The 19,028-nt window shown below is 43.6% G+C and overlaps 1 protein-coding gene across 2 annotated transcripts in view; it reads left to right on the top strand.

Moving 5' to 3' along the window:
- The window catches only part of PIP5K1A (phosphatidylinositol-4-phosphate 5-kinase type 1 alpha), a 36,699-nt gene extending 17,671 nt beyond the window's left edge, over positions 1 to 19,028 (top strand). Inside the window, exons 3-15 of one of the 2 annotated variants that reach the window (XM_068540762.1) lie at positions 255 to 335; positions 4,178 to 4,308; positions 4,744 to 4,861; positions 5,043 to 5,195; positions 7,060 to 7,359; positions 9,584 to 9,789; positions 11,499 to 11,582; positions 12,390 to 12,438; positions 12,644 to 12,728; positions 13,791 to 13,937; positions 14,133 to 14,262; positions 17,115 to 17,163; positions 17,416 to 19,028. In XM_068540762.1, the coding sequence (XP_068396863.1) occupies positions 255 to 335; positions 4,178 to 4,308; positions 4,744 to 4,861; positions 5,043 to 5,195; positions 7,060 to 7,359; positions 9,584 to 9,789; positions 11,499 to 11,582; positions 12,390 to 12,438; positions 12,644 to 12,728; positions 13,791 to 13,937; positions 14,133 to 14,262; positions 17,115 to 17,163; positions 17,416 to 17,418 (1,536 nt within the window). In that variant the 3' untranslated portion in view covers positions 17,419 to 19,028. The remainder of the gene's footprint in view (positions 1 to 254; positions 336 to 4,177; positions 4,309 to 4,743; positions 4,862 to 5,042; positions 5,196 to 7,059; positions 7,360 to 9,583; positions 9,790 to 11,498; positions 11,583 to 12,389; positions 12,439 to 12,643; positions 12,729 to 13,790; positions 13,938 to 14,132; positions 14,263 to 17,114; positions 17,164 to 17,415) is intronic. The other variant, XM_068540763.1, reaches the window with a different exon arrangement.

Consider the following 19,028-nt stretch of genomic DNA (forward strand, 5'->3'; position numbering starts at 1 on the left):
CATCTTTCTGAGGACCAAAGGTGAAATATGTGTCCTTTGGAGTTTTCTTCATGTTCTTTTAGTCAGTTTAGTTCTTTGGGGAGCAACACTATAGCTGTGTGTTTGCATGGGAGGGATCTTCTGAAGATTTTATAAAATGTTCTTAACCTAAAAAGGGTGTGTTGCATGTTTTGTTTTTTTTGATTTACCATCGTGATAGCTGTTTGGTGTGTTACATGGGAATCATGTACTAATCTTGACTCTTCTTATTCTAGGTGCCTTATGCCTCTAGCATGTCCATGAAGAAAATAGGACACCGAGGTGTTGATTCCTCAGGAGAGACAACATATAAAAAGGTGTGTCTGGGTGAAACCCATTCATCTTACTCCAGGAAGGGATAGTTCTGTCTCCTTGATATTATTCTCCACAGTCCATCCCATTTCTTCATACGCTAAACCTTTGCACAATAGCCATCATACAACTTGAACTTTATTTATTTATTTTTTATAAATTTAATTTATTTATTTTATTTTTATTTATTTTTGGCTGTGTTGGGTCTTTGTTGCTGCGCGCGGGCTTTCCCTAGTTGCGGCGAGCGGGGACCACTCTTCGCTGCGGCGCGTGGGCCTCTCACTGCGGTGGCCTCTCCTGCTGTGGAGCATGGGCTCCAGGCACATGGCCCCAGCAGTTGTGGTACACGGCTCAGTAGCTGTAGCTCGCGACTCCAGAGCGCAGGCTCGGTAGCCATGGCACATGGGCACAGTTGCTCCGCGGCATGTGGGATCCTTCCAGACCAGGGCTCGAACCCGTGTCCCCTGCATTGGCAGGCGGATTCCCAACCACTGTGCCACTAGGGAAGCCCTGCAACTTGAACTTTAGAATTTACTTCACAAAGGGTCAGTAATTTCCCATCTGTATATATGGGTTTTGTTTTGTTTTATAAATTTATTTATTTATTTATTTAATCTTTGGCTGCGTTGGCTCTTCGTTGCTGCGCGCGGGCTTTCTCTAGTTGTGACGAGTGGGAGCTACTCTTCGTTGCGGTGCGCGGGCTTCTTATTGCGGTGGTTTCTCTTGTTGCGGAACACGGGCTTTAGACGCGCAGGCTTCAGTAGTTGTGGCGCACGGGCTCAGTAGTTGTGGCTCATGGGCTCTAGAGCACAGGCTCAGTAGTTGTGGCGCACGGGCTTAGTTGCTCTGCAGTATGTGGGATATTCCCGGACCAGGGCTCTAACCCGTGTCCCCTGCATTGGCAGGCAGATTCTTAACCACTGTGCCACCAGGGAAGCCCTGTATATGTGTTTTTCGTTTTGTTTGTTTTTGTTTTTGTTTTTGGCTGAGTTGGGTCTTTGTTGCTGCTCGCCAGCTTTCTCTAGTTGCAGCAAGCAGGGGGCTACTCTTCATTGCGGTGCACGGACTTCTCATTGTGGTGGCTTCTCTTGTTGCGGAGCATGGGCTCTAGGCACGCAGGCTTCAGTAGTTGTGGCACGTGGGCTCAGTCGTTGTGGCATACAGGCTTAGTTGCTCTGTGGCATGTGGGATCTTCCCGGACCAGGGATGGAACCCGTGTACCCTGCATTGGCAGGCGGATTCTTATCCACTGTGCCACCAAGGAAGTCCCTGTATATGTGTTTAAATGAGAATGTTCTTAATGAACAAATCTGGTGTTGGATGCTTTTTCCCTGAGCTGAAGAAATTGTGTTTTCCTGTTAGATATAAACATGTAATAAGCCCCCAAGGCCGTTCTTACCTAGCTTTAGGGAACCATGTCTCTTGTGCTGGATGTACATAAAGTGAAGGCTGGATCCCATTCAGCTTGGTGATACAGAGATAGACAGCAGGTCAAGAATTTTTCTTTGTGTGTGTGTATATTTTGTTTTGGTTTTATTTTTTTTGTCTGTGCTGGGTCTTAGTTGTGGCATGCAGAGTCTTCATTGCAGCATGCGGGATCTTTAGTTGCAGCTTGTGGGTTTCTTAGTTGCGGCATGTGGACTCTTAGTTGTGGCATGTGGACTCTTAATTGTGACATGCTGGCTCTTAGTTGTGGCATGCAGGCTCTTAGTTGCGGCATGTGGACTCTCAGTTGTGGCATGCATGAGGGATCTAGTTCCCCGCCCAGGGATCGAACCCAGGCCCCCTGCATTGGGAGCATGGAGTCTTACCCACTGGACCACCAGGGAAGTCCGTGGGGTTGTTTTTTTTAAGATTGTAGTTTCAGTTGGTGAATAGGGCCTAGAACACTGGATTTTGAGCTAGAGATATCAAATGGATTGGAAAGATAGTAGTAATAGCCAAGAAGAGAAAATTGAACTGGTGAAGAGAAAACAGGAGAGAAGCATCCTGGAGTGACCCAATTCCCCAGTTCTGGACTAATTGGAGATGCTTAGGTTTCCTGGGGTACAGTGTTCAACCTCCTATTTGGCATCTATACCTTGTCTGGCCCATGTAAATTTTTCTTGTGTTTGTTCTCTGTCTTTATTGCATTGTCCGAAGTGATAGAGGTGGACTGACTCATTCTCAGTCAGGGACCTGACTCTCCCTGGGAATGGGCTCTGAGGCCCATGTCAATTAAACAGACATTTATTGAGCTCTTTTTATGTGCTGAACACTGAGACAGAAAGATGAGTTTCTAGTCTAATTGGAGAGGCGAGCATTTAAAAAATTTGTTATAATTTTATTTATTTTTTAAAAATATTCTTATTTTTTAATTTTTTTTAAAGTTTATTTTAAAGTGTTAAACTTTTTTTTTTTTTTGGCCGCGTTGGGTCTTCGTTGCTGTGCATGGGCTTTCTCTAGCTGTGGTAAGCAGGGGCTACTCTTCGTTGCAGTGTGCGGGCTTCTCACTGCAGTGGCTTCTCTTGTTGCAGAGCACAGGCTCGAGGCGTGTGGGCTTCAGTAGTTGTGGTGCGCGGGCTCAGTAGTTGTGGTGCATGGGCTTAGTTGCTTCACGGCACGTGGAATCTTCCCGGACCAGGGCTCAAACCCGTGTCCCCTGCATTGGCAGGTGGATTCTCAGCCAGTGTGCCACCAGGGAAATCCCTATTCTTATTTTTAAAAATATTTATTTATTTGGCTGCATCGGGTTTCGCTGTGGCACACGGTATCTTTCGTTGTGGTGTGCGGGCACTTCATTGCGGCTCACGGGCTTCTCTCTAGTTGTGGCACATGGGCTTCAGAGCGCACGGGCTTAGTTGCCCCATGGCATGTGGGATCTCAGTTCCCCGACCAGGGATCGAACCTGCATCCCCTGCATTGGAAGGCGGATTCTTAACCACTGGACCACCAGGGAAGTCCCTGGTTATAACTTTAATGCCCAATGAGGACTAGGTAGAATATTGATACAAGTAATATTTGGTGAGGTTTGGGGATAAGGGAAATCACTTAGAACAAAATTGTCCAATAGAACTTTCTACAGTGATTGAAATGTGCTATATCTGTGTTATCCAGTGTGATAGCCACTAATCATACCTGAATGTGGCTAGTAAGACTGAAGAAATGATTTTTAAATTAAATTAACTTTAACTTAAAATTAAATAGCCGAGTGTGGCTAGTAGCTACTATATTGGACAGCACAGAACTAGATAATACGACATTTTACCATGACATTGAAATCCTGGGTTGTAAGAGTGGGGCTCTTATATTTGTGTTTTGACCATAGTATGGTAATTTTAAATCTAAATACTTCTCTCAGAAATAATTTGAATCTTTCAGGCTTTCTTCTTCAGTTCGGAGCTTTTTTTGCCACTCAGTTGTCCTTGGAACGCCAGTCAGGCCTTGCCTGAGAGAACTGAGCTTCAGTAGCTAGGCAGTGAATCAGAGTATCAGTTAATTTTAGTTACATTCTGTATCAGATGAATAAAATGTTTGGAGGACTCCATATACTCTGGGGGCAGGAACCTTTGGAGTGAGACCTAGGATTGTTCTCTCAGTACAATGTATCTTCCAGATATAGATGTGGATAGGAGGGAACACCTTGTTTAGAGAGTCCCCACTTTGCTACTCTGTATCTTCATGCTCTTCCAATCTTTGCAGGCTTAACTGCCATGTAGAGCGTGGGGATGGGGAAACTGGATTGCCCCAGTTCAGTCTGAACTACTAGAAAGGCATTTGCTCTCCGGTGTTCCTTCTGGTTCTTCTCTCCTGAGTTTTTATTGCTATGATCAGATTTAATACTAGAAACTTTCCTCTTGTTTCTCAGACAACCTCATCAGCTTTAAAAGGTGCCATCCAGTTAGGCATTACTCACACTGTGGGGAGCCTAAGTACCAAACCAGAGCGGGATGTCCTCATGCAAGACTTCTATGTGGTGGAGAGTATCTTCTTCCCGAGGTACAGAGGTTAATGTTCAGGGGAATGTCCTAGAAAATGTGGCTTTTTTATATCATCATCAGGGCATTTTAGGGTTCATGTCTAATTTAGGCATGCATCCAATCCTTAACCTGATTTTAATCAGGGTGATATGGGGACTGGAGAATTTGAAGAGCACATGCTCTCCTTTGGATGTTTCCATGAGCCTCTGGCCTGTGGACTGAGCCCTCAAAAACAATTTAGTGCATCGGGAGGAGGTAATACGATTCCCTGTGCCCATGTCTTAATCCCCATGTTGTGCCTTGTCCCATTATGTAACTGACTCATCCAGTCCCTTTGGTTCTCTCAGGAGGGGTGTATTGACCTGCCTCTGGGTGACTGAGTGTCTTTCCAGGGTGTGGACTCCCTAAATTACAGGGACTGGTAAGTTATGGCTTCTTCTGTTTAACCCCACAGTGAAGGGAGCAACCTGACTCCTGCTCATCACTACAATGACTTTCGGTTCAAGACCTATGCACCTGTTGCCTTCCGCTACTTTCGGGAGTTATTTGGTATCCGCCCTGATGATTACTTGGTAAGCTTCCAGATTTCAGAACTGTGGGACTCCAGTATCAGAGGGATACTTCCAAAGGAAGACCCTCTCTCCACACTCTTGCTTTAGTTTTCCTTTAGAATAGAATTGCATCTGTAGTTGATTTCTGGTTGGGCATGCCCTTGTATCTCTGAACCTCTTGCTCTCTTTTCTCTGGGCCCAGTACTCCCTCTGCAATGAGCCGCTGATTGAACTCTGCAACTCTGGGGCTAGTGGTTCCCTCTTCTATGTGTCCAGTGATGATGAATTCATCATTAAAACAGTCCAGCACAAAGAGGCGGAGTTTCTGCAGAAGCTGCTTCCAGGATACTACATGGTGAGAGGACCAGGAGCACTGGCTGCCTGAGCTGCCCACTCCACTCCAGGACAAGCTGGGGAGGCTGCCATCAGGGGGACAAAACAATGTCAGCACTTCTGTCATAGAAACGTAGTTCATCTTTGTGCTTTTCCCATCTCTTTTGTCTCTCTATGGCTAAAGGGGGTTTTGTTTATCTGTCCCATTTTAAGTGTTTTTAGCTTAGATCCTGCTACCCAACGACAAGATTCAATGATGATTTAAAAAAAAATTTTTTTTTATTGGAGTATAGTTGATTTACAGTGTTTTGTTTCTGCTGTACAGCAAGCAAAGTGAGTCAGTTGTACATACACATATATCCACTTTTTTTAGTTCTATTCCCATATTACAGAGTATTGAATAGAGTTCCCTGTGCTATTCAGTTGGTTCTTATTAATTATCCGTTCTGTGTATAATAGTGTGTGTATGTCAATCCCAGTCTCCCAGTTTATCCCCCTGCCTTTTCCCCCCGGTAACCACAAGTTTGTTTTCTACATCAGTGACTCAACTTCTGTTTTGTAAATAGGTTCATTTGTACCATTTTTTTAAATTCCACATATAAGTGATAACATATGATATTTATTTTTCTCTTTCTGACTTAACTTTCACTCAGTATGACAATCTCTAGGTCCATCCATGTCGCTGCAAATGGCATTATTTCATTCTTTTTTATGGCTGAGTAATATTCCATTGTATATATGTACCACATCTTCTTTATCCATTCCTCTGTTGATGGACATTTAGGTTGCTTCCATGTCCTGGCTGTTGTAAATAGGGCTGCAAAGAACATTGGAGTGCATGTATCCTTTCAAATTATGGTTTTTTTTCTGGATATATGCCCAGGAGTGGAATTGCTGGATCATATGGTAGCTCTATTTTTAGTTTTTTAATGAATCTCCATACTGTTCTCCATAGTGGCTGTACCAATTTACATTCCCACCAACAGTGTAGGAGGGTTCCCTTTTCTCCACACCCTCTCCAGCATTTATTGTTTGTAGATTTTTTGGTGATGGCCATTCTGACCAGTGTGCGGTGATACCCCATTGTAGTTTTGATTTGCATTTCTCTAATAATTAGTGATGTTGAGCATCTTTTCATGTGCTTTTTGGCCATCTGTATGTCTTCTTTGGAGAAATGTCTATATCTTCTACCCATTTTTTGATTGGGTTTTTTTTTTTTTTTTTTTATATTGAGCTGCATGAGCTGTTTGTATATTTTGGAGAAAAATCACTTGTCTGTCACTTCATTTGCAAATATTTTCTCCCATTTTTTGGGCTTTCTCTTCATTTTGTTGATGGTTTCCTTTGCTGTGCGAAAGCTTCTAAGTTTAATTAGGTCCCATTTGCTTATTTTGTTTTTATTCAATGATGATTCTGCTTTCCATTCTTAGTCCAGCTCCTAGAGTAGAGTATGAGGTTGGTTACTTCCCTTGATAATACTGTATTTTTTCTTACTCTGACTGATACCTCTTGGAGGTTCTGGAGAAGTTAGGGAACTCTCCTTTGCCTCCTTTCATACTCACAAGAATATACTATACAGAAGGCTAAGCATTAAGTCTTTTTCAGTGCTGTCTTCTCTTAAACCTCTCTGAAGGAACATGTTCATCATATGTTTAGTATCCTGACTGCTTACTATATTGTAGGCCTGCCACTTGGCTTGGTGGTGATCTCATTATTGAGATAGATACATTGGGAAATTTTAAACAAATGTAATGTGGGCTTATGGGCAGATTGTATCTGAATCCCATGTAACAGACAAAGGAAGCGGGGTGACAGCTTTTGCCCTTGAGTTTTATTGAAAATCAGCTAACTTGCTCTTCTACTTCTTTTTACTTTCTTGCCCTCAGAACCTCAACCAGAACCCTCGGACTTTGCTGCCTAAGTTCTATGGACTGTACTGTGTGCAGGCAGGTGGCAAGAACATTCGAATTGTGGTGATGAACAATCTCTTACCACGGTCAGTCAAGATGCATATCAAATATGACCTCAAGGGCTCAACCTACAAAAGGCGGGCTTCCCAAAAAGAGCGAGACAAGCCTCTCCCCACCCTTAAAGACCTGGACTTCTTACAAGACATCCCTGATGGTCTCTTTTTGGATGCCGATATGTACAATGCTCTGTGCAAGACCCTGCAGCGCGACTGTTTGGTGAGTTTGTCATATTTCCTTCTCTCTCAGGCACCAGAAATCTCAGACTCTAAAACAGCTTGGTCATTCTTAGGCATCTAATCTGTGGGAGACGGGACTCTGTTCCTTAGCTCCATCTGTGCCAGACGTCATTTAAAATAACTTTTATATTAGATCATTTATGCCTTTACATTTTTACTTTCTCCCCGTTTGTCTAACTCCCCTCCCCTGTCTTTTTTTTCTCTACCTGCTACCTGTCCTGGGCCTCATAAGCATACATTCTCCTTATTTTCATACCAGCACCACCATTGCTCAGTTTTTGGTCCTGTCTGCCAAATCCAAATTTATAACTTAGAAGCTGAGTGCTGCTGAAAAAAATCACACAACTGTGTTTACTGGCATCTCTACAGATTTATGATATCCAGCCCTACCTGGGCCCTCAGTATTCCTCATCAATCCATTTCCTGTTCCTCCCAGAGATTGCACATGACTGGCACTCTCTTCAAACAGTTTTCTGACTCTCATCCCCCCAGCCTTGTTTCTCAACAAACTACCTCAACTTTCTATTCTGTACCATCCCTTTGTCCTGCCCCCATCATCACTTTATAAATGGATCTACACTTAACCATCCTTAATCTGTATTTTCTTCCCAACTTGGTCGATTATTCCAGGTCAGTCCCTTTGTGACCTAGATCCATTTCCTCCTGTTTCTCTAGGATCCTGCTTCATCACTTACTTCCTTTCCCACCTCTGGCTTCAGCCTCAACTGACTGTTTTCTATCTATATACAAACAAGTTTATCTCTTTTTTATTTTAAGATTAGGAGAATGTTTTTCAATGTCTTCATTTAATGATGCCTCCATTTCTCTTTTCCCTTTCTCTTCTCCTGTTCCTGCCTCAACCCACTGTGTCCTGGCTTTTGCCCTCACCACTTCAACTGAACTGCTCTCTCCAATGACCACCTAGATGCCGAATAGAGAGTACTTCTCAGTCCTTCCTTGAATTTTCTGCAGTGTTTGACAGTTGATTGATTCCACTTTCTCAACATCTGTTGGTTTTTGTGACATCTTTCCCTACTGATTTTTTTCACCTTTTTTTTTGTTTTTTTTTTTTTTTGCAAACTGCTTTTGTAGGATTGTCATCTTCTATTCAGTCCATGATGTTATCCATCCTTGCCTTTCTTTGCTTACTCTGCATCTACTTCCAGGATAATGCCTATTTTAGTTTGGCTCTTTTGGTTGTGAGGACTGGAGACTTGGTGGAGCAGAGAGGTTTTTCAAACCACACATAAGAATCAGTCCTGAATTCTCTTTATCCCTTACTCTGTCCACCTACCAAAACCCCCAAAGTGAGCTACTGGAACTGGTGGAAATATACAAGGTTGAGAACTGTAGGAGACAATCCAGGCTCCTTAATATGACACATCAGGCCTGTCATTGTCTTGCCCCTACCATCCTCTCTCATGTGCCAAACACCTAGCCTTTGCATTTTATGTTCTAGCAACACCAGATTATACCTTCCTGCACGTAGCCTGCTGTTTCATGCTTCCAGGCCTTGGCATTCTTCTTTCCTTCCTTTATTTACTTGCACGTATTTTCTCTCTAATCGATCCCTCATAAACCTATTTATGTACGTTTCTGTAGTATTCCTCAATCATGTATGCACTTCCATTGTTACACATAGTAGACTGTATTGTATTTATTTTTACATTAGTTTCCCTTTCTAAATTATAATATCCATGAGGACAGAAGCTCTCTTACGTATCTTTGTATCCACATAAGCAGGCACAGTGCCTACAGATGGTAAGGATTCAGCAAATAATGAACTGAAGTGAAGCTAGCCATATAAGGACCTGCCACAGATCTGCTCTGTCACAAAGTTTACTTTTACCAGACCCTCCTTGTGGATTTTTTAGAGCTCAAATATGTGTTTCTTCTTTCATTGAGAATATAATGCTCTTTTCATGAAGCGATACAAGGAAAGAACAAACAAAGAGGATCTTGTGGGCTAGGCCGTGGCCTAATTTGTATGTACTCTGGTGAAGGAAAGCTGAAGGGATATCAGTGAAGGGTGACCAGAGGAGGTCAATGTACTGTTCTCCAAGGAGTAGGAGGAGCAAAGGATAATCCTGTGGTTAGCTCTGGAGGTTCACTATCAAGAACAATTAGATCAGGAAAGCTGTGAGATCCTGAAAAAAGATTCTCGTACCTCCCAAGGCTCAGATCATGTTTTTTCCTTCCATTAGGTGCTGCAGAGCTTCAAGATAATGGACTATAGCCTCCTGGTGTCAATCCATAACATAGATCATGCACAACGAGAGCCTTTAGGCAATGAAGCACAATATTCAACTGACACTCGTAGACCAGCCCCCCAAAAGGCTCTCTATTCCACAGCCATGGAATCTATCCAGGGCGAGGCGCGACGAGGTGGCACCGTGGAGACTGATGACCAGTGAGTGGACTCGGGCGCTGGGAAGGAGTGTATAGGCTCAGAGCACTTTTTCTTGAGGGAGGGACGCAGCTTCTGAGAAGGAGTAGCCTTTATTCAGCAGTTAAGTCAATAGCATTAATGCTTACAGAACTATAGGATGAGCTTTCCTAAGAATGTAAAAGGAAAGGAAGATGTCTTAAATTTGGGATTTGTACATCTGGGAAGGAGAACTATTCAAAATTAAGAGACTGCTTTTTTTTTGAATTTTATTTATTTATTTACTTATTTAGTTTTAAACAAACATATAATTTCTTTTTTTTGTTGTTGTTATTTTATTTTATTTTTATTTTATTTATTTTTTATTTTTGGTTGCACTGAGTCTCAGTTGTGGCAGGCAGGCTCCTTAGTTGCTGCTTGCTGGCTCCTTAGTTGCGGTTCACTGGCTCCTTTAGTTGCGGCATGTGTGCTCCTTAGTTGCGGCTGGTGGGCTCCTTAGTTGTGGCATGCAAACTCTTAGTTGAGGCATGCATGTGGGATCTAGTTCCCTGACCAGGGGTCGAACCCATGTCCTCTGCATTGGAAGGCAGATTCTTAACCACTGCACCACCAGGGAAGTCCTGAGACCTTTTTTTTTTTTTTTTTTTAATTTACTTTTGGCTGCATTTGGTCTTTGTTGCTGTGCGCGGGCTTTCTCTAGTTGCGGCGAATGGGAGCTACTCTTCGTTGTGGTGCACGGGCTTCTCATTGCGGTGGCTTCTCTTGTTGCGGAGCACCGGCTCTAGGTGTGTGAGCTTCGGCAGTTGCAGCACATAGGCTCAGTAGTTGCAGCATGCGGGCCCCTAGAGCGCATGGGCTTCAGTAGTTGTGGCACGTGGGCTCCGTAGTTGTGGCTCATGGCCTCTAGAGTGTAGACTCAGTAGTTGTGGCACATGGGCTTAGTTGCTTCGCAGCATGTGGGATCTTCCCAGACTAGGGATCGAACCCGTGTTCCCTGCATTGGCAGGCAGTTTCTTAACTACTGCGCCACCAGGGAAGTCCAAGACTTTTTAAAAAATGTTCACTCAGAGTCTTAGATGCACGCCTGCAAATTATATTAGAACTTCATCAAAAACAATTTATTATAGACTTCTTTATGGAAGGTGTCTTTGTTACCATCATGGATCAAGGAAGTGTAGTTACTAAAGTATCAAATGTCTTTTAAGTGGTTTCATTTTAAAGTATTCTTTACCATGACTCTCCAGAAGAGTGTCTCAGTGGGCATAAATTAAAATATGAAAGTACTGGGGAGGAATTCCCGGGCGGTCCAGTGGTTAGGACTCCATGCTTTCACTGCCGAGAGCCCCAGTTCGATCCCTGATCAGGGAACTAAGATCCCACAAGCCTTGCAGCGCAGCCAAAAAAAAAAAAAAGAGTAGAGTACTAAGGAAGTTTAGAGTTAATTGGGAGAGTATTCCTAAAATTGCTGAGTAGGGGTGATTTTTAGATTCTCCTGTGAATTTGGGGTGGGAGAAGCAGGCAGGTGAGATTTGGAGAGAAAGAGGTTATAATACATAAGCCAAAGTGGGTGGGGCTGGGCGAAGTCTCTCACTCTTCCCCAGTTTATGGAAGATGAGACTTCTAACTATGCTTAGGTCTCAGTTACATGTCCTGATCTGATTTGAGGTTAGCAGCAGAAGCCTCTGCCTGCTAGACAAAAGATTTTCTTACTCTTTCCTTCTTGTCTTCCCCAGTATGGGTGGCATCCCGGCCCGGAATAGTAAAGGGGAAAGGCTGCTGCTTTATATTGGGATCATTGACATTCTGCAGTCTTACAGGTGAGGAGCATATAGATCCTAGGGGCAGAGTGGATGTAGATTTACTCACATTGCTCTTTTAGATGGGTGTCACCAAATTCTTCCTGAAGCAAGAAGAGTAAGTTGCAGTCTGGCTGCTTGCCTCATTGGGTTTCAGATGGTTTTTTATTTCCTGATTATGCCTGTCTGTTGGCTTCCTTATCCCACCATCTCCCCAAACATAGCATACACCTCTGTGGAAAGCTGAGTCAGTCCTTAGAAGCACCAGGGTAGAAACGCCATCTCTCTGGCTTTTTGTGGAAAACCTGTGAGATGAGTCATACTCTACATTAGGATACAGCTGGAAACACATCCCTCCTTTCCATGGAGGAAAAACAAGAGGATCACTGTGTTCTGTGAAAAGTATTAGCCTGTGGAATTCAGGCAGTGGAGTGGTAGTGAAGGAAGAACTGGAAATGTTAGACCCCAGTTTTGCTCCTGTAAGGTTTCAGGTACTAATGAGGACTGGACAGTACTTGGCCCCCTTCCAGGTTTGCCCATCTGTCTCTCCAGCTCCCCTTTTACAATAAATATTCTTGTCTCTGACTTGCCGGGACATATTGACTACCCCTTTCTGAGGGGGGCAATAATCGACTTATCTAGAAACAGCTTCGATCTCCATGTGGAATAAGCACTACCCTGTCTGTTCTTTGGAGAGCCAGCATAATAGTGGGGGTGCTTTCCCGGTCTCTCTCTTTGCTCCCGCGATTGTTCTTTTAACTCTGTAAAGTAGAAAACTATAAGGTCATTCATTTAATGTGAATGCATGATATACATTTTTCTTGGCAGGTTTGTTAAGAAGTTGGAGCACTCTTGGAAAGCTCTGGTACATGATGGGGTGAGTAGCAGTCAGCTAGAGGCTCTCCTCTTTCTGCCTCCTGTCACTTCTGATTTGCCCCCTCAGTTTCCTCTTACCTTATTTCATTTGTGGGTTCTACCCTTCTGCTAGGGTCTCAGCCTAGGGAAAAACGGCCCTTGGACTAGAGATCCTCTTGCTGGGCCTCCTCCTCTCTAACCCTGCAGCTATCTCTTTTGCTCTGCAGGACACCGTATCAGTGCATCGCCCAAGCTTCTACGCCGAACGGTTCCAGCGCTTCATGTGCACTACAGTGTTCAAGAAGATCCCTTGTAAGTGGCTTCTGCCAGATGACCCTCCAATGGCTCCCTTACTTCAAGAGATAGGGGGCAGGACACCTCTGTCAGGGAATTGCCAAAGCCAGAGGCTTCTCCTACTCTACCCACATCCCGTGAGAGCTGCTGCCCATTCTTATGTCGGTCACTTTGTCTGTCTCAGTTGTTTCCAAGTTGCTGCTTTCCCCCTGGCAATCCCTACATGTGTCATTGAGGGGAGGGGCATTTCTGAGAAAATGGTGGGGTTGTAAAAATGTTTAGTTGTGGGTGTAGGACCCATGCCACAGGCTGAGATAGGCAAAGCTGGACTTTTATGGACCGAGATAGGCAAGAATATTACCATATCCCCAAGGCCAGGAAGTTCTTAGATTAGGATCAAAAGGTTGGAGAAGCACTTACTCATTTCTGCATAGCAGGTGTTCTTAGTCTCGTCCCTCAACTTTCTTGGTTGGGAAGTGCCAATGTTCTTCTTTCCAAACCTTTCACGCTGCTGCCACTGGCAAATTCCGCTCCTCCTTCCCATCTCTGTCTCCTCATCATAGGCATCAGTTGTCCCTCGGTGAGGCAGAGCGGACTTAGGCATGCCAAACAGTCTTAAGAAACATGGAAAAATCCTTTCGAAGTCTTTTCAAAGTGATATATAAACAAGTGTAAAGTATCACCATCGTGCTGTGTGTGTAAGTGCTACAGGGATATAGAGTGAAAGGGTCATCTTTGTCTGGTTTAACTGAAGGATACTATTAAAGAACAAAGGAATTACAGAATAGGAGACATGTCATCAGGCGGAAGCAAAACCATTGAGGTTGCATGTAGGAGGGGAGAGATGTGTGTCTCCTTTCCTCTAGGTTCTCTGCTTCTTTTCCAAAGTGAAGTGGACTGAGATGCCCCCTCCTCTGAAGAGTAGTTCATAGAGCCCATCTTTGTTGACATTAACCCCTTTTCCTGCTTTGCAGAGGAACAACTTTGGGTTTGTGTTGGGGACGCTAGCAAGTTGTATCTATGTCTTGGTGACGGTTTCTGAGGTGGGTGCTAAGTAGGCTCTCTCTTTCCCTTTTGAAGTGAAGTCCTCTCCTTCCAAAAAGTTTCGGTCTGGCTCATCTTTCTCTCGGCGAGCAGGCCCCAGCGGCAACTCCTGCGTAACTTACCAGCCATCGGTCTCTGGGGAACACAAGGCACAAGTGACAACAAAGGCGGAAGTGGAGCCAGGTCAGCGCCAGGGTTGGGGTCCCCGTGTGATGGGGCACTCCCTCCCTTCCTTCTGAGTCCTTGTCTGCTTAGGACCTCTACTCCCCGTTCCTGTCCACGAAAATCCAAGTTGCTATATATTTTTTCCTATATTTTCCCCACCCCCTTTTCTCTTCTTTTTTATTTATTGATTTTCTTCCCCTTTCTTTTTTCCAGGCGTCCACTTCGGTCGTCCTGATGTTTTACCTCAGACTCCACCTTTAGAGAAAATCAGTGAGGTCTCGACTATTCCTGACCCCTATTTCTCACCTGTAGTTGGAGAGACTTTGCAAATGCTAACTACAAGGTTGGTTCCTTGGCCCCTTTCTCCATGTAATCTTCTCATCTCCCTCTTCAGGTCCTTGAGAACCTCCATAATTCTGTTTTTTTCCAGAGACTATTGTTTGTCTTTTGCTCTTCGCTAGATTTTTGCATGTTCATCTTCCTAAGAGCTCATCTTTAGTGATTTGGAAAAGTGTATCAACATCTCTGCATTTTTAGGGGGTGGTGGGAAGTCTTTATGTACAGACTTTTCTGGTATTCAATCAAAATACCCCAACTAATGCTTCATCTCCTGGTGAGTTAAGTGAGAATTCTTAGCTTAGGATTTAAGGCTGGAAAGATTCCCAGGCACTGAAGACAGTGAACAGTTAACCTTTCAAAAGGATCCAGTGTAAAGATTGTGATTTAATTTTGTTTTTGGTGTGTTAATCATCTATTACATCATAATATATTACCCCAGAACTTAGTGACTTAAAATAACAGACATATGTCATAGTTTCTGTGAGTTAGAAATCTGGGTGCAGCTTAACTGGGTCCTCTGGCGCAAGGTCTTTCATGGTAGTGAAGCTCTTTGTCCAGGGCTAGGCTCATCTGAAGGCTCAACTGAGAGGCTTCACTTCTAAGCTCATTTACGTGGTTTTTGACAGGATTCAGTTTCTGGTGAGTTGCTGGACTGAGGGTCTTAGTTTCTTGCTGGCTGTTTTCTGGGGGCCTCCCTCAGTTCTTTGCCACATGAGTCCCTCCATAGGACAATTAAGAACATGGCAGCTCGCTCCCCTTAGCATGAGCAAGTGACAGGGCATGCACCTAAGCAGAAGCCACAGTCTTTCATAACCAAATCTCCTATTCTGCGTTCTAGTCACTTAATCTAGCCCACACTTGAGGAATGAATTACCTAAGAGTGTATCAGGAAGCAGCGATCACTGTGGACCTGTGACACTAAAGAGACAGGCTATCTTCTCCCCACACACCCAGCATACAATGATGAGACAAACAATAGACAACCTCTTTACACATTCCTGTATAAAAAGGAGAACGGGAGGCACAGAGGAGTCTGATCCATGGCTAGTGTAAAATCCAGCAAATGTTGGAGTTTCTTTTATCAGGTCTCAAAGCATGAGAATAATTCGTGGCTCTTGGCTCTACCTTTTGGACTCTTGGTTTTGCCTTCTGAGTCTTCCTTTTTCATGAAAACTAGAATGTGTTTGCAGCTGAGTAATTTTCTCGGCCTGCTTCTTGCCAGAATTTTGGGGATCCAGTGGTCTCTTTTCATTGTGTACTATTTCTGTCCCTTTTAGTCCAAGCAGGACAGTGTTTCTGCTGCTCTAATACCCTCAAAGATTTTGTGGGCCTCCTATGAATCTCATTGGGATTCACGCTATTAGACAGAAGCCACTCCACAAATACCTTCTTGATAAGCTCTATGCTTCTTAGAGATCCTGTTAAGTTGAGAGGATCTGAGAGACATACCCTTAATCTTTTGAATCGCCTTTTGTATGACTGAATAGTACTTTGAGTTCTTAACAGATGTTTTACAGTCATACCCTTGGCTTCATCTGTAGACCACATTTTCCTGGCAGTGCCTTAGATTTTATCCATTTCTTAATTTTAGCATTATTTGCTATCTGGAGAGGCTTAGAATTTTCAAAACCATCAAGTCTTGGCTTCTTTTTGTTTAATAGTCCTTCCCTGAATTTATTTTTCTTCTCTCATATTTTAACTATAAGCATTAAGAAGAAACCAGGTGGCACCTTCAACACTTGGTTTAGAAATCTCCCTAGCCAGATCACCCAGTTCATTAGGCACGTATTCTACTTTTCGCGTAACTGTAGATGACATTGTTGCTAAACTTTGTTCCACTACATTGCAAAGATCCCCTTTCCTTCAATTTTTAATAAGATTTTTTTCACTTTAAGCCCTTACTGGCAATCCCCTTAAAGTCCAGAATTCTACAGTATATTCAGGGCACTTTTAAACTTTCACTAAAACTGTCCGCAAACCCAGTTCCCTCTTCCAAAGCCACTTCCACATTTTAGATTTTTATTACAGCAGCACTTCACTTCCAGGTACAAAAATATATATTATCTATTGTGTGACAAATTACCCCAAATTTTAGCAGCTAAAAACAAACATTATTATCTCAGATTTAATGTAGCTTAAGAATCTGGGTGTGGCTTAGCTGGGTGCCTTTGGCTTAAAGTCTCTCAGGAGGTTACAGTGAAGCTATTAGCCAGCAGTGTGGTCTCATCTGAAGGCTCGCCCAGGGGAGGATCAGCTTCCAAGCTTATCTATATGGTTGTTGGCAGGATTCAGTTTCTTGTAGGCTGTTGGGCTAAGGGCTCAGTTCTTTGTTGGCTGTTGGCCAGTTCCCTCAGTTCCTTGTCACATGGTCCTTTCCATAAGGCAGCTCACTGCATGGCAGCTAGCTTCCTCAGAGCAAACAAGTGAGAGAGCAGGTGCCCAAGAGGAAGCTATAATCTTTTTGTAGCGTAATCTCAGAATTGACTTTACATCTCCTGTGGTGCATTCTGTTCACTAGAAGAAAGTCACTAAATTCAGCCCACACTAAAGAGGAGAAAATTACACAATGGCATGACTATCAGGCTGCAGTGTTCATTGGGTGCCTACCATACCTGGGGATTGAAGAAGGTAGAGGAGGGTGTTAGGAAATATTTTATAGAAGTCAAGACAAGAAAGTAAATAGTTAATTAAAACAATGTGCTTCCAAATCTAGTAGCTTCTTAGCCCCTTCTTTTTGAATCCTAAATTGATTCCCAGTGAAATGGAGAAGCAGTATGAGATTTGACCTGAGAGTCCCTTTTCTCATTTATTTACTAATTCTTCTTTCTGCCTCCATTTTTTTCCCCCTCCTGTTAGCTCAACCCTCTTGGAAAAGCATGAAGTTCCAGAGTCAGAGTTCATCCATGTAAGTGTCTGGGATGTGGGGGAGGTGGATGCTTTGGAAGGGTATAAAGAGCATCACTGATGGAGTGGAGCAACAAAGTAATTGGCAGGGTTAGGGGGACTGGGTGCCCCCCTAAATCTTACTTTTCAAAATTTTTGTTTCTGATACCTTGTACTTGGAAGCTGAGACTGAACTAGAAGGAAACTTGAATTCCTTTCCTGCCTCCTTGTCTCATACTGCACATCCTTAACTTTAAACCCTTTCCCTTTTCAGTGAACAAAAATCCTCGGAAGACCTGGAGCAAGATTCTACCATCTCTGTGATCCCAAGATGTCAGCCCTTGACCCAGCAATGCTGAGTTTTCTTTTTCTTGGTCATCAAAAAAAATGTAATGGAGGCTAAGGGAGCTCTCCGTCTCCTCCCTGAAGAAGAACCTCTTGTACTTCGCCTTCCTCATGAATGGGCGTTAGTGCCTCGGACAGTTGAGGACAGCAGCATCCTCTGTACTCCTGAGCTGGTGGCACAAGTTTTCGACTAGCCAGCCTTGCTTCCACAACTGAATTGTTTTCAAACCCCCATTCTTCCTATTGGAAGTGGGGTTGCTGGACTTGGTGGTTTTCTTCCCCCTCATCTACCTTTCACCAGGAGCTGGACTCTTAATTTCCTCAGGACAGACTGGCTGGTACATTATCCCGACCTTAGCTCTTTTTCTGTGGAAGAAGACCCCTGTAATCTTTGTAAAGTTTTTTTGGAGGGTAAGGGTGTTTAACCACCTCCCAGCCGCCTTCTTTTGGTTCCTTAAAAAAGGAAAAGAAAAATAGCACACAATTTCAAGCCAGACAGTTTCAGATCAAAACTCCATAAGTATTGGAGAGATGCATATTCATAGGGTTCCCTCAGAAGAGCCCTGGTGTTTGAGAAACAGAAGCTGCTCTGCCAGGAGCGGCTCCTCTTTAACTCCTCCTCTCTTAATGAATTTCTGAAAGCTGAGGGAATGGAGAGAGTGGGACGTGGGGTAATCTTTACCCCTTTTGTTAAACAGTGGGGCAGTCATAGGGCTAAAAGGTCAGAACCCTTCCTAGGCAGGACCCTACTCACGGCCAGGCCATAATGATTATTACTGTTTTGCAATTTGAAATGTATTCTGCTTGTTTTTCTAAATATGAAGACTTATCAAATGAATTTTAGATTCTTCTCCAAAGGAGATTTCTTCCTTGCTCTTACCACCTTTTCCAACAGCGTTCTGCTGTTTGTGGAGCTGAGATGGAGAAGGGGACACCTGTGTCTGTTTAACAGGTAGTCCATAACTGTGAGGCTAGAGAATATTCTCTTAAACTCATGGAGAGCCAGCAGATTCTTGCCTTAGTGAGGTCATTGCTGTGCCACATGCCCTGCCGCCTCTCTTCATGCAGAGAACGTGGAAACGGGGGCTGTGTAATCCCTTTCTTCCCCATGTTCTCCATCTGATCCTCCTACCCCTGTCAGGGGAAGATGGGGGCCTGGCATCTCAGGCAGATTGTTGAATCCCCATCCTGTCCCCTCTCCGTCCCACCCTGCCTTGATAGTAGGTTAGCTCATACCCCGAGTAACTGTCTATATTAGACACCCCCAGCCAGTTTCTGGCTGCCTGTCTTTGCTGCCATGTTCTTTTTTACAAGAAGAAAAGAAACAATTCTTGCTATTTTTTTTTTTTCATAATTTACTATTTATGATGTATTTAAGTGTTTTATTCAGGACAGAGTTCTGTAGGGGGTGGGAGGGAATATTTGAGGGAGGCTGGGTCTTAGGGAAGGGAATGGGGAATCAACATTTTTATGAAGTGTCACTATTTGCCTCTACTTTGTATTGTTCAGAAATGGCAAATACAATACAAAAGTGATAAATAC

This window comes from Eschrichtius robustus, chromosome 3, assembly GCF_028021215.1.
Source record: "Eschrichtius robustus isolate mEscRob2 chromosome 3, mEscRob2.pri, whole genome shotgun sequence".
Classification (NCBI taxonomy): Eukaryota; Metazoa; Chordata; class Mammalia; order Artiodactyla; family Eschrichtiidae; genus Eschrichtius; species Eschrichtius robustus.